At 40.4% G+C, this 15,098-nt stretch overlaps 1 protein-coding gene across 7 annotated transcripts in view; it reads left to right on the forward strand.

Annotated features, from left to right (window-relative positions):
- The window catches only part of hectd1 (HECT domain containing 1), a 58,009-nt gene that overhangs the window by 3,264 nt on the left and 39,647 nt on the right, over positions 1-15,098 (forward strand). For all 7 annotated transcript variants that reach the window (XM_064336044.1, XM_064336081.1, XM_064336100.1 and 4 more), the window contains exon 2: positions 1,607-1,897. In XM_064336044.1, coding sequence (XP_064192114.1) covers positions 1,758-1,897 — 140 coding nt within the window. In that variant the 5' untranslated portion in view covers positions 1,607-1,757. The remainder of the gene's footprint in view (positions 1-1,606; positions 1,898-15,098) is intronic.

Below are 15,098 nucleotides of genomic sequence, written 5' to 3' on the forward strand. Positions count from 1 at the left end.
CTTCAGCGCGTATGTTTGGATTCGCTGTTATCGAACAGAAATGTACTCGCTTGCTTGCCTACAGGATTTGGCAAAAGTTTAATTTTCAAGCGTGGCCTACGCTATGCAGTCTGCTATCAAATAAATACCCAGAAAAATGGCCAGAAGAGGCAATGGTTTTGATTGTTTGCCCATTACAATCAATACAATCATTTTCCCCAAATAGTGGCAAACTGATGCGGGTCTGTGGAAAAGTTTGCCTCCGGTAATGTTTTCCGGTGCACGTTTCAGACCACGCGTGGGGCAAAACACTCTGATTGGTTGGGAAAATACAACTATCCCAGGAAGGTTGCCTCCTTCGTTTGTGCCTAGAACGTCAAGGCATCAGCCAGGCTCTGTTGAGCGAAGTGAAAAAAGAGACTGGCTCGCGAGGCTACGTCACGGTTGAGAGGGCAGACTTCACATGCTAATGTACGGAGAGTCAACGCCAATCTTTCTTTTGTAGAGATGGGAATTCTGTCAGTTCCTGCATGTTTGATGAATGGTACTACTCATTTCAGCAAGTCATCAAAACACCTAGCACACATTCGGAAATAAGAGAAAGTGGAAAGGGTGAACATACCATCTCTTTTGCCTTTTTTTTCTTTGTTTGCATAGCTAGATAAACTAAAGCCACTTTAAACACTTTAAACTTTTTAAAGTTGTGATGTTGTGATCTCACGTAGCCCTTCTCTTTATACATCCATGGCGTAGCCGCGAGACAGAGGTCTGGGCGAGATTCCAGCCCTGGTTAGGCCTAATATCTGCCTCGTAATTATTCGTAATTATTCACACCCCAGCGGCGTGGAGTGACTTTAAACAGTGTGGTGTTCTCACTGAGTATACCGACAACAGTGTTCGTGGACATGTTCGCCGGTGGTTCTCAATCCTGAAGTTCTTTCTTCTTACTGAGTATACTGCCAGCTTTAGTCCATAAGAGGGTGGTGGCTATATAACAAGCCTGTTTGTATTTACCCAGGCAGCTGCAGTGTTAATCTACCTTAGCTTCCCCACCAGTAACAGTTTGACTGGTCTTTGTAAGTACCTCAACTACCTCAACTTGTCAGAAAAAGAGAAACTTTCTTTACATTATATCCATTAGTGAATTGAGGCATATATCATAGCCTGCCTTTTTTCATCATATGCTGGAAGAAGTTATAGTTTGTTACCATGAGTTTATTAAATGCCCATTTCAAATCCACACTGTCAAATTCTAATTCATTGAGTTTTTTATTCTTTGCAAATATCTAAATGTAAAATCTCAATCCACCATTGAAACACATTTTAAAAATGTAGTATTTTCACGCATTATATTTTTCATGGAAATATCAATCGTCGTTTTGTTGTTGTCAGATTTGTAATAAAAGGATGTGATCAAGGCAGCTGATTAGAAATAAAAATGTACCCTTTGCAAGAAAGTGCATAATATGTTATTAACGCAATTCTCAAGTTATAATGAAACAAAATTCAAAAGACATTGGGCATCTGACTAAACCAAAATGAATTGATTCAGCCAAAGTAGAACATTGGACTTCATTGTTTAACCTCTTTCTTGTCTTTCCTCCTGATCCCCCTACCCCCCCCCCAGGTGAAGACTACATGAGACTCAAGGAGGGCCTGTGACTTCTTTATCAGTTTTTTTTTTTTTTTTTTTTTTTTTTTTTTTTTTTTTTTGTGTGTAACCTTCCTGGTGGATGCGTCATCATCTCAGGCTGTGATCAGCAGCATAGTGGGTCAGCATGGCGGACGTGGACCCAGACACCCTGCTGGAATGGCTCCAGATGGGCCAAGGGGATGAGAGAGACATGCAGCTCATCGCCCTGGAGCAGCTCTGCATGCTGCTTCTCATGTCTGACAACGTTGACCGCTGCTTTGAAACGTGAGTGCCTCCACTGTCAGTCACCTCAATCAGCCTCTGCCCTGACGCAGAGCATTGGGTATTTTCCTTCATCCCCATGGGCTTAGCTATGGCTGCTCATAGGTTACTTCACTTACTTTGACTGTTACACCTCTACTCTGTATGTTCACTTCACTTCAACTGACATTCCCACAGTCCTCTCTCTATTGCTCTTTAGAGTTTTTTTTGTGTGGGGAGTATTGTGGGGGAAAATTATCATCATGAAAACTAGCTGTTGAGTCATAAATGATATGCGAGACAATGTTTTAAATGTCATACAACTGGTTATTATGTAAAGTAGGAGGTTTCCTGTTGCTAACCGGAGTATGTGAAATCTGTCCTCCCCTCTTAGCAGCGTTGCATTGTCGCATCCACAGTCAGTACTGTGGCATCTGTTATGGAATGTAATCACGCCCCTCCCCCCAAACTGATCATGGATTTAGTCAGCTGCCAAATACACTGGGTGGCATAGATTAGGAATATCATTGATAAGAAACATTAGTACAAAGAGGATCTACCAGATCTTGGACTGCATGGCTCAAGTGACTCAATTACTGGCAAGCTAACATGAGGTGATGCATTTAGAGCAAATCTTTACTTGCCTAGGCTACTACTAGTAATTCTGTTCTCCCTGAACTGGGAAAGTTGTCACCTGGACTGCTAAGGTAATAGGTGCTTCAGAAAACTCATGACTGGGTATCTTTCCTCAGTCTCTTCCTTCATTACACAAGTTTCACAAGTGTCAAACCGCCATATTAGGAAATGTCTGAATTGAAGGCATACTATACAGGGTTTTTTTTAGCCTCGCTGTGGTTCTGTTGAAGATCAAAGAAGTCTCCTTCTCCATCTTCAACCCCGACCCCTCACCTTCGCGTACCCAACCAAATCATTGACGTGCGAATTCATTAGAAACTCCCCGTAAAATTCTCCCATTAATTGCTTGGACCGGACATTACATTGTCTGGTCGGGGCCACTGACTGGACATTTACAAATAATTTGAAAACTGATCATTCCAGTCAAAACCTGGACAACTTGCACCCCTAGCTGGATAGCTGGGAGTAACATTACTTCTAAAATAAAACAAGCTAACTCTGCGTTGCTTTTCATCTCATTGAAGAACCTCAGCTGATGTCACAGAGGAAAAGCAATTCCAAGGTTAACTCCAATTATTAAACTACCCCTGTCGGCTTGTCTTTTTGCTTCGCTGTATCTGGGCCATTGCAGCGGCTAACTTGCGTAAAGACAGAAATTGCCAGTGCATCATAGATGCCTCAGAATGTTTATTTTATAACATTTTCAAGTTAAAATGCTGCATTGTATGCTTTTAAAGAGGCTAAGGAAGTACGCATAATGTGTCTTCACTTTGTTGCTATAAGGGGCATGTATGTGGCCTTATTAGGGATGGGTACGAGTACTTGAGTATTTGAAAGGTAAGGACTGCTCAAGCGTTAACGTGTTTGGTTTCTTTCTTTTATTTTTACATGGCAGTTTTAGTAGTTTGTTGTTTTATGGGTAATAACATTATTTTCTTGAATCCTTGCATCACAGTCTAGCTATTTCAGCAGTAGCTGTTAATTTAAAATGGTGAAGTTTTCAGTGTTGTTGGCCTCATGAGGATAGGCTACAAAGGCAATCAAGACCAATTTCATTTTACCGCTGTCAATTATTTTAAGCAATCTGAGTGTTCAGTTGCAATGAAAATTACATCAAAATGTGAGTTTTAGCAAAGTCAAAATGGCATATCACATTAAAACTCCATGTAAGGATTTTTTTATCTATGATATATATTTAATGTTAAATATTTTAATTATGACATTTGTTTTGATTTGCAAAAAAATTAGGTTGCCATCTAGTGTTACATTTTTCATTTTTGTTGCCTTCTGTAATTGCCTATATACAATAAAAACATCACTTTAACACTGCCCCCACAGTCCAGTATATATCAGTCAGTCATGGCAAAGTAAAATCACCGAAAATAGAAAAAAGTGGCAATTAATTTTTTTAATTAATAGATCTCATGTGCAAAGTGATTGAAGTAACAAGCACAACTGTAGCAAGTTCATGAAATAAATACAAAAATCAACAGGCAGTTTCCGCTATAAGAACAAATACCAGTAAAATGCATTGATGGACTGGTGCATTTTGCTTTGTTTCGTCACAGAAAGAAAATGCATGCTTTTTTGCATTTAGTTTAATTTAACGTTAGAAACGCATCATGTTTAAATTGCATCAAGTGCACTAAAATAATAAAACGGGGCTTGGCGACTGTGTGTCAGGTTTTATTTCTTTAAAGTTTGTTGTGGGACAACATGTTGTACATTGCAAGGTTTGAGTCTTTGGTGAAGCACCTGACTCAAACTCTGACAAGGTTGCCGTAACGGGGCAAGGAGAGCTCGGCAACAGCTCTGTCCACTGGGGCTATCAAACATTTACAACAAGGACAAGGGCTTGAATCTTGATACTTGTGATGTGCATTGAAAGAATCACAGAAAGGTGGCATTGTGAAGAATAGGGGAGTAGTGGCACAAGTATTTGCACCGAACCATTTGGTCCGGGACTTTTGGTTTGGTTAGCACTGTGAACCAAACAATTACAGTCTTGCTTTAACGTACGTACAGAACCGTTTGTGCTAAACTTAAATTCAGAACTCTGGGTTCCACCAGATGAGTCCGTATTTGCGAATTGGTGGATGTTGTTGGTTCAGCCCAGCTTCATCATTATGGCAAGTTCAAATGAGAAGCCGGAGCTTGAGGACCTTCCCATATCTTTTCAAGCCAGAAGTCAGGTAATCCACAGACAATACATCAAACATGCCAGTTCATTTGAGATGGCACTGTTTCCCACAGGTTGAGAATTAATTTGTGGTGGTCGACAGCATGCGTGTGTTTGTCGGTGGAGGAGGATTGCACCAAAAAAATGCACTTCTGTGGATTCTCTGTACAGTATTAAATTGTATTGTTACTATTAAGAGGTTATTATATTTCAGTTCACATTTTGTGTTGGGGCACTTTTTAAATGAGTCATTCATATTTTATTCACAATTCACACACGGACGTGTCCCTGCTCTGCTCTACATGCTGTGGCTACAAGAGGGAAGAGCAACTTGCAAAATGACACTTGGCTGTATGTCACTTTCACATTTAAATGAAACCAGGTCAAAACCTAATATATGGCTGGACCTCTCCGGTCGAGCAATGGTGTAACTTCATCACTCGGTCAGTCACAGACATTCGCGTTTGTAGGGCTGGCTCCGCTGTTGCGGTCCAGCCAAAAATTATGAATAGAAAAGTGTAATGTGTTACTTATAGAAATAAGCAAACTACAGTTGCGCATAGTCAGCAACTATGCTTAGATATGCTATGGTGTCAGCTGAAGTATGCCAAGGGGATTTAAAGCGATGTGGAGTTGGCTTTTTTTGTGTAGGACCTGTAAGTAATGATACTGGCAGTGTGAAGCAGGTGACAATAAAGACTTGGATGTGAAATTTTAGAATTTTATGTTCCAACGATAAAACTATTATGTTCACCGTAATGAAATATGTCCATAATGGTGCATAATTAAGATACAATCGAAATCTACCTTCTTACCATCGCTCACAGTCGCTCTTTTCACGGCATTAATGTTACCACTAGCTGAACGGTAGCTATGTTTGGTGGGGTAACTTACTTTGCATGAGTGGGTGGTTGAAGTTGGAGGAGAAGGGTTCTTTTATTGTACACAGGCTAAGGAATCCTGCATAGTATGCCTTTAAGAATTGCAGCTTATGGCTGCTTCTGTTTTTCAGCACACTTGCTGAACGGCTCTTATTTTTTCTCAGCACTAGTGCACACTTGCTGAATGGCTCTTATTTTTTCTCAGCACTAGTGCACACGCTGAACGGCTCTTATTTTTTCTCAGCACTAGTGCACACTTGCTGAATGGCTCTTATTTTTTCTCAGCACTAGTGCACACGCTGAACGGCTCTTATTTTTTCTCAGCACGAGTGCACACTTGCTGAACGGCTCTTATTTTTTCTCAGCACGAGTGCACACTTGCTGAACGGCTCTTATTTTGTCTTTATCGTGTGCTGAGGGATCTTCTGCTGAGATCACTTTCCAACCAGTTTTAGCATAAACGGTGTTAAAAAAGCATATTCGGTTGATATTTCAGCCATGGTTTTATCTCTGGCCACTTTGGATATTGAACTGAAAAGTCAGTTTTTGGACACGTTGCATGTGATGTAGGCCTACTTTGATTTGAATAGACCCTTTTGTTTTGCATGTAATGATTTGCACAGTGACTACTCGCGTCATTTGCCTATCAACCTTGTCTGTTCCACTGCTTAGCACAGTAAAATATCGGACCATTTGAAGTGAGAAGGATGAAAGATGTGGCAAAGATATGTTGGTCCTTCATTTGAGTATTCAATGGCACAGTTTACCTTTTTCACTTTGACATGATCAGGGAACAAAGCTAATCTTAGGAGAAGTGTTTTGGTGTTTTCTTTGTTCTAGCAGCCTGGTTTCTAGTTATGGTGAAGCAGTGAAGAATGGACACAAGTGGTGATGAGAACTGCTTTACAGTTTTTGCTGCTTTATGCAGTTTTTCCACATCTTAGTGGTGTATAGCTCTCATGGTGTATTGTACTCCATGAGACTGGCATTGAGTGCCAATACCTGCTGTGCCACTTTGGTCTTGGTGGTGTATGGAGGCACAGTGGGTCTACCAGGTTTTCTTTTGGGTCTGCGGTGGGATAGGTGTGAGATCTGAACTAGAAAGGGCCCCATCGTAGAAGCGTACAAAATGTAACCCTCCCTCCAAGTGCAGCATGGGAACACATTCTACGCCAAGTACTTCTGTTTTCAGTCTTTCAGGGCTTTGCATTTTGTTAAAGACTGACTGATTTAGCACGCGCACTTGTGTTTGTGTGCTTCTGCATTAATTCCAGATTTGGTGAGTCATTTGCCCTAAACATTCTTGGTCTGACCTCCATTATTCAGTTATTTTGAGAAGATATGGCATAACCCCCCAGCCCACGTCATTGTAGAAGCTCACTGCAAATACACTGCCGTCTCCTCGATCTAACTGCACAGATCAATGGTGTGGGTCGTGTAGGTTGGTGTGCTAATGGTGTGTGTGTGTATATGAGATGAGGGGTGTCATTTGAAGTTCTGCATCTAGAATTATAATGTGCAGAAGTCGAACAGAAAATAGTACTGCCGTTATGTTTTTGCCTCAAGTTTATTGGCTTGATGCATTTGGTTTTTGGTGAAAAGCTAAAACATTTAGATGGATGCGTTCGATCTGTGATGAAACGGTATGGTTCGCAATATAATACAAAATTTATTTTAACAAAATGATAAAATCCAGCTCATGGCTGCAGATGATTAGTTGTAATTAATTGTGCATTTGTTTCTGTCCATTAGAGAATGGATAACTTTGAAGTCATATTCCAAATCAGTCCTTCTGTTCCAAATTGTTTGTTTGGTTCTTCTGAGGACTGGCTGGGGTGACCTAGCGGTCCTGTCCCATCAGTGTTGTGTATTAATCCAGAATGGTACCATCATTTGTCCCTGGAAAAGTCCCAAGTATTGAGTTGTTTTCCTGGTGTACTTCTAGTCCGAGAAAGTTTGAGTCAGTAATTGTGTACTTCCTATATTGTTTCTTAAAATCATACCGTTTCAGTTCTTCCCAACAGTTGTAAACAAGTTTCCCTTTGTGTAATCAGATTTTGTTGGTGGGCCAAAAGCTCTTCTGTAACGCTGTTGTTCGTGGTGCGGTTGCTGTGTCATATGGATGACGTGTTTGTTAGGGAATCTCCCTGGTCTCTTTGTAGACGGGGGTACATTAGCCAGATGTGGACATTTAAGTGTGCAGATTATTAATTACCATGCAGCTTGTCCTCACTGTATCGACTACAGAAATGAAGTGGCCAGTCAGTTTAAGAGTTGAAATTCCAAGGGGCCAGATGGTCACTGGGAGCAGACAACGTGTCTGTGGGTGACTGACATCAAATCCTTTTCAAGGTTCGATATCAGCCACCCAGGCGGATTGTTTTAGCAAGCTGCCTAAGCCACCTTCAGGACAAATCGGATTAAAAAATGTTTTATTTAAATGCCCGTATAACAATTAATATGGTTTGAGCATTTATTGGTGCAATTTGGTCCTGAATGAGACTGCATTTCTGGTTAAGTTTTGGCTGCTCTTAAATTTATATGCAACCGTATGCACGCTAAATTACCTTCAGTAGAATCTGCTAAATTGCATGGTAGAATAAAACCAGACTGAGGGTGCTGCTAACCATGTGTGCCACTCAGGCGTCAGTTATAGGTGTGATTTTCATCAGAGACTGCCTACATTGGTAGGCATTTAGGTGGCTTTGTGTCTTTTATAGGGCAATTGTTTATTTATGAGGCATCTGCCGACTTTCAGTGTATATTTATAGATCATTATGCGATATAATTGGACATAATTCCATTAAAATATCTGAAATATGTGATAATGGTTTATGCAAATATGCTATCTCTTTACAGTGCAATGAATGAGAAATAGTTCGGAATTTGGTCATTCAATGCAGATACTCAAATTAAGCGAAAACTTGTGCAATTAAGTGGATTCTACTTTATTATCTACTGTATTATTAACCTACACTGTTTTTGCCTGTGGGCACAGATTGACCTGAGAAAGAAAATTCTGAAAAACCTTTTATGTTGTTACAACGTACAAGTAACACCATTCACAAACAGGATCGTGCAAGCATTCTTGAGTGAATGTATAAAAGTAATTAAAATAAATTAAGGTGCGAGGCTTCCTGTGGAATAACCTATTGCTATGTGTTAATCTTTCAGTATAGGCAATAGGGTTACACAATGTGTCACCCTTCAATAAATATTTAAATTGTTCCAATTAAAAATGTTTGCCATGTATTTCATTTTTCATAGCCTACATCTCAATGCATTGTGGTGGTCTCTTGAAGACTTTACTGAACTTTATGCTCTAAATCTAGCTAAATATATCGAGACAACACAGCAAGTTGATACTGGAGGTAAAGCCTGTCTGACCAAAGAACATTTGGAGATTGTTCATTTTCATTAGGCCTATTTGTTTTCAGGGTAAGAATCTGCGTTGTATGAAAGCTGGTTCTGATGAGACTGATTAGCTGATGAGGCTGTCGGAACGCTTTCAGTTGTGTTAAGTGTGAACTACCAACTTTTCAGCTTGACTTTTTGATTTTAATTTTAGTTCAACATTTGACAGCTGCTGTGGTCTCAGATTCAGTATGTTGAAATTTAAGAGCTCAAGATAAGGCACTGCATTCTTTACCCTAGTCTTTTTAATGAAAACTTATATCAATCTCATGTACTTTTTTTCTCAGTTTTTCTCAGATGTGGACTTCAAGGTATTATCTATTTAAAAAATTCTAAATATACGCTAATAGCCCTTAACATTTAAGGATTAGATTTTCTTAAGTATGTATATATTTTTTGCAGTGCATGTATTGTCAGAATCCAGTCCTTGGGGGCTGCTGTGTCTGCTGGCTTTTGGTGTTCCAGCTCCAGTCATTTGGTGAAGTCATTGTCATTGGCTAAAGAATCCACCTTCTTCGCAAGGGAATAGGGGGCTGATTGAAAGGAAACCACGAAGACCTGCAGACGCTGAGTTTGACATCACTGGTGTACACCGTGTGTTTCCAAAGCAAAGGCCACTGGCTAAATGGCTGCTTTCTGACTTAAGGCTGAATGGCCACTTTTATCACTGAGTCAGTATGATATGCCCTTTTCGTGTGGGACTACTGTTACATGGGGACTACGTTTAATTTATGAGCCATGTCTGTAATTCTCTCAATTTTACTGACCATGTCCTGGATACAAATGGGAAGGTCAAGAATCTACATCTGCCTCCCTTACTGTTTATTTATTTATTATTATTATTATTATTATTATTATTATTATTATTTTCTGTGACCTTTGCATTATCTTGTATGCCATCTGTCTCATTGTCTTGAGTTTTCACCCTTCTGATAGATTTTGTTTGATAGAATGGGGCTGCATTTTGGGATGTAGCTTGATCTGATTGCCTGATCTAGCATGTGTTACACTGTTGATCACATGTTGAAATTGGCTAGCTGGTTGGCTTTGTTTCTTTGTATTTAATATAAATTGGTCTAGTGTGGAAGGTTCCTAGCTGCAGTATTATTTACTGGCATGATGTATCTAGGAATGTGGGTTTACATGCTTGCTAACAGATGCATTTTTAGGCAGTTAATAGATGCATAGCTAGCCTGCTAACAGATGCATTTTTAGGCAGTTAATAGATGCATAGCTAGCCTGCTAACAGATACATTTTAGGCAGTTAATAGATGCATAGCTAGCCTGCTAACAGATGCATTTTTAGGCAGTTAATAGATGCATAGCTAGCCTGCTAACAGATGCATTTTTAAAATGTTGCACATTTCTATATTTAACTTCTATAAAGTGGCAATCCTGAATAGATGTTCAGAGCTAACATTAAGCAACATTATTTTTTTTGTTAATTTTCAGCTTGCTCTGATTTTCTTACAACTGTTATGTTATAAATTGAATCCATTATCATTTTTGATTCACTTTTGTTTGCTTATTTTTCCCACTCATTTAAATACACTTTTTAAACATTTGTAGCTAAGTGCTGTATTTTCTGACCATCAGGGATTAGGGGCAGGATCAAGTTGTGTCCACCTGCACATCATAATCATCATTATTACTCATTAAATGTTTTAATATATATATATATATATTATATTAAATATGTGTTTTTTATAATCGCTTGTTAGGTCATGGTAGGGCAGAATTGGAACTAGTCAAACTAGACCAGGGGTACTTTTTTAATGAAGGTCCACTTATGAATTCTATACAAGGGCAATGGTCCTGAACAATGGCAGTAAAATTTTGAGCGTCAAACACTTCATTTCCTGCATTCTGGTGAATTTTTATGCACAAATTTGTGCCTTTTCTGCATCAATTTATGGTGGAAATGACTTTATTTATGTAAAGGAAAACACAAAATTCAGTTTTTATTGGGGGGGACAAATGCACGTGTTTTAAATGTTGAGGGGGACGTATCCCCTGTGTCCCCCTGAAATCTACGCCTATGAGTGGGCACTGTTTGCACTGTTTGCCTGTAGCCAACGCCTTGGACCTTGGCACAAAAGGTGTGATTGACAGGCTGAGGCACTGACCCAAGTGTTCATTCGTCAGCAGTGTTCATCGTGGAAAATCCAGACTCACAGCGATATGTGGAACCAAACATGGTGAGCACATGAATGGCCACCTTCTTTCTAAGACCCTCTGAAACGGGTTTTGAATGCCAGCTAGCTTTATAATAGGTTTGCCGTCACTTGTCACCTAGCCAATATTAAAATTCTTGGTTTTAGGTCAGAATGGTCTCATGTCATGCTTGTTATCCCGGCTAGCTAGCTAGCTAACTATTATACTGAATTGTATTCAAAACTGCGGTTACTAGTATAAACGCAATCGTTCACACAAACATGATGAAAATGTGTCCCGTAGCCTTGAGTTAAATGCGGAACACCTATTGTACTGTCCAAATAAGGGACGATTCCGATTTGCGGGATGGTTGGCAACTGTAAATAAAGCTAGCAACAGTAACTAGAAATGTGATTCAGTGTTGCCATCAATTGTGAAATTGGACATTGAAAAGGGGAGGGGATGTAACAACAATTCAAAAGCGAAAGAATAATGTTGCTGTTTAAAACTGCTTTAGAATGCTGGATTTTGTAGATTTTGTTAAAATTCTGAGGTGTTACTGAGAAATAATGCCCACCCTTGGACCATTCAGAATTGTGTATTCAGCCAAGCCGTTGTGTAATAGTCTTTATATTTACGTTTTGACGTATTTAGTTTTGATAGAATCTTTCAACTATGTCGGATGGTGATGGGGTATCGACTGACACACACAGTGACAGCTCATGAGAATCACTGCCGAGTTGATCACACCAGTGCACGCACGCGCGTTTTTAACTTTTGACATTGGACCAGAGTGAACGTATGCACAGACACTGACGATGGGCGCACGGCACACAAATACACACAAGCGTCTCCGTGTAAGTGAAAGTCAAGGATGGTTAACTTGCAAGTCTGCATGTGCGCGCACACAAGTAAATATATACGCACGTTCAATCGCACAATGCGTCGGACACAAAAAAATATATTCCTACATTAATTTACATCTAATGTGACACAGGGTCCGGTCCGGATTGATTTGCAGTTCGGTCTGGATCCAGACCGTTTCCTGTGACTACTGGGCGGCTTACTGCAGCTCTGACCTCTTCAGGAAGTTTAACTTCGTCTTGAGTTAAACATTTCTTATTATAGAGTGAATTTGGTACTTATTCAGTGGAAAAATGTTTGTTAATGCTAATGTTTAAATGCAAACTGAAGGCATGATTCTGCAATATGCATGTAAATTTGCTATGCTTTCTTTGATACTGCTTTAGTTTAATGCCGAGGGGTGTGCGGTTAGATTGCGGTTGACCATACTCAGGTCAGGTGGTGAGGTTCATGAGGAGTGCTCCTGAGGTCTATAAATGGGCGAGGAGGTGAAAGGAATGCGTTTTTGCAACACATCCTCCTCCCGGAGGCCTCACACGGCATGGCTGTGTAGGTTTTCATCTGTGTCTTCCTTCCTCCTTAGAGCACAGGGCCTGGAGCTGGGGAAACTGCATGTAAACAGGGAAGGCGTCAGTAAAGAAAAAGCTGAACTGTCCCACCACAACACTCCAATACGAGAGAGGTCCCCCAGTGTGAAGTCAGAGGCTCTAATTTGTTTAGTCAACACGAGCACTTTACAGATGAAGCCCCCGCTAATTTCTCTGAGCAGCGTTTTATCCATTGTTTTTCTCTTTGTTTTTCTCTGCTCAGATCTTTTCAGGTTGTGGACGTGCCCTCATCCTCCACACTCCCCCTTTATAAAGCTGGACATTTATTTAAGCAGTCTAAGTGAAGCGTTTGGTCCAGGGTAGGAAAACAGTGGTCCATCTTGGAATGGAACCTGCTACTGTGGAGTTATAATTAGAGTGTGGGATGAGGTCAGCACAGGCTTGTCACGAGGAGTGGGGTCAACCCAAGCAGAGATTACAGTCTGCATTGTGGGCTGTGCTGAGCAGGTCGCACCCTGCTGCTGTGCCTGACGAGAGTAAACATTACTCACATGTATTTCACTTCTGACTCAGTTGTCCACTCCGCGCATCAGGCGCTCTGCTGCTTGTATTTCCAGTGTCGTAATATGTGGGCCAACCAAGTTTTGCATAATGCCGTTTGGCAGTAAATGCGAGGACCTGCACCTGTGGACTTTAATTTGTGGTTGTGATGTCATTTCCTTGTTTTTTGCTTGTCTCCTTGTTTTTCTGATAATGCTGTGCCTCTTATTTATTGATTATTTAAGTTAGTATTGATTATTTGCTGAAAATAAAGGGTGACTTTGAAAGGAAAGGCACCTTTTTATAGCAATTGATGTTCTCATATTTCAAAAATATATGTGCACACATGAACATGCTCTTAAAAATGCAGTTCTGTGATTATACTCTATAAGAATGAAGCAACTTTTGAGCCTGGCACTTTACTGGGTGGCTGCTGTTTTATCCTTTCCTGGCTATCAGTCTGTATTCATAAAAACATCAGTTGTACTTTTTCTTTTTACCTTTAGAAATATGGACACTTAATATGTTGTTTACTGGCTGGGAGGTCTGTACAACAAACCTGCATGCGGTCTTGGTTCCTGAAGCAGTAGGTGAGGTTAATTTGATTCAGGCCAAGAGTAAGACTTTAATTTGTTTATGTCAGTTCCTATTCATTTAAGCAGTTTCCCAGCAAGATCTTTCCTTTTTCTTGGTGATAATGACAATTAAGTTTTTTCTCTTGTTTTTATGTGGTCTATTTACTTCTCTGATGTTATTTTGTCTGAGAAATACGGATTCCAGATGTTTACCCTTGCTCTTTGTTTTCAATGCACAAAAATGTAGGCCTGCACAGTCCCCATTGTGAAACTAGATTTTCTGCATTTTTATGCCTTTGCGACGCCACAGCCATGGCCGGAGGCATTATGTTTTCGGGTTGTCCGTCCTTCCTTCTGTCCGTCCGTCTGTCCGTCCCGATTCTCGTGAACGCGATATTTCAGGAATGCCTTGAGGGAATTTCTTCAAATTTGGCAAAACGTCCACTTGGACTCAAGGATGAACTGGTTAGGGTTTGGTGGTCAAAGGTCAAGGTCACTGTGACCCCACGTCCGTCCCATTCTCTCATGAACGCGATATCTCAGGAACGCCTTGAGGGAATTTCTTCACATTTGGCACAAATGTCCACTTGGACTCAAAGATGAACTGATTCGATTTTGGTGGTCAAAGGTCAAGGTCACTGTGACCCCACGTCCGTCCCATTCTCTCATGAACGCGATATCTCAGGAACGCCTTGAGGGAATTTCTTCAAATTTGGCACAAACGTCCTCTTGAACTCAAGGATGAACGGATTAGATTTTGGAGGTCAAAGGTCAGGGTCACTGTGACCTCACGAAACACGTTTTTTTGGCTATAACTTAATAATTCATACGCTAATTATAAGTTTCGCACACATGTCGAATAGGATAAAATGATGACGTGATGACATTTTATATCCAAACTGGCTACTGGTTGGCGGAGGCATACAACCACGCTTTTTCTGTTTTCATTTTTGTTCTCATTAGTTCAGTCTCACTTTCTCCCACTGTGTGGATTCTGTGGAAGCTCACTTTTTGTGGACATTGTCAGGCCAGTAATGAAGCAAGTCTTATTTCAACAGTTTTGAAAGCCAGCTGTTTGAAAATTATTATGCAAAGCCACAATTAAACTTTTTTGTATGGTGTTCATAATTTTATTATGACAATTATGACACTTGGTCATCATCCTCACTGTGCCAATTCTACTGCCTAATGGTGGTACAGAATTTCTCATAATTTAGTAGATGAAGTAATGGTAAATGGACTGCATTTATATAGCGCTTTTATCCAAAGCGCTTTACAATTGATGCCTCTCATTCGCCAGAGCAGTTAGGGGTTAGGGGTTAGGTGTCTTGCTCAAGGACACTTCAACACGCCCAGGGCGGGGTTTGAACCGGCAACCCTCCGACTGCCAGACAATCGGTCTTACCTCCTGAGCTATGTCGCCCCAGTATGAGA

Source organism: Anguilla rostrata, chromosome 1 (genome assembly GCF_018555375.3).
Source record: "Anguilla rostrata isolate EN2019 chromosome 1, ASM1855537v3, whole genome shotgun sequence".
NCBI lineage: Eukaryota > Metazoa > Chordata > Actinopteri > Anguilliformes > Anguillidae > Anguilla > Anguilla rostrata.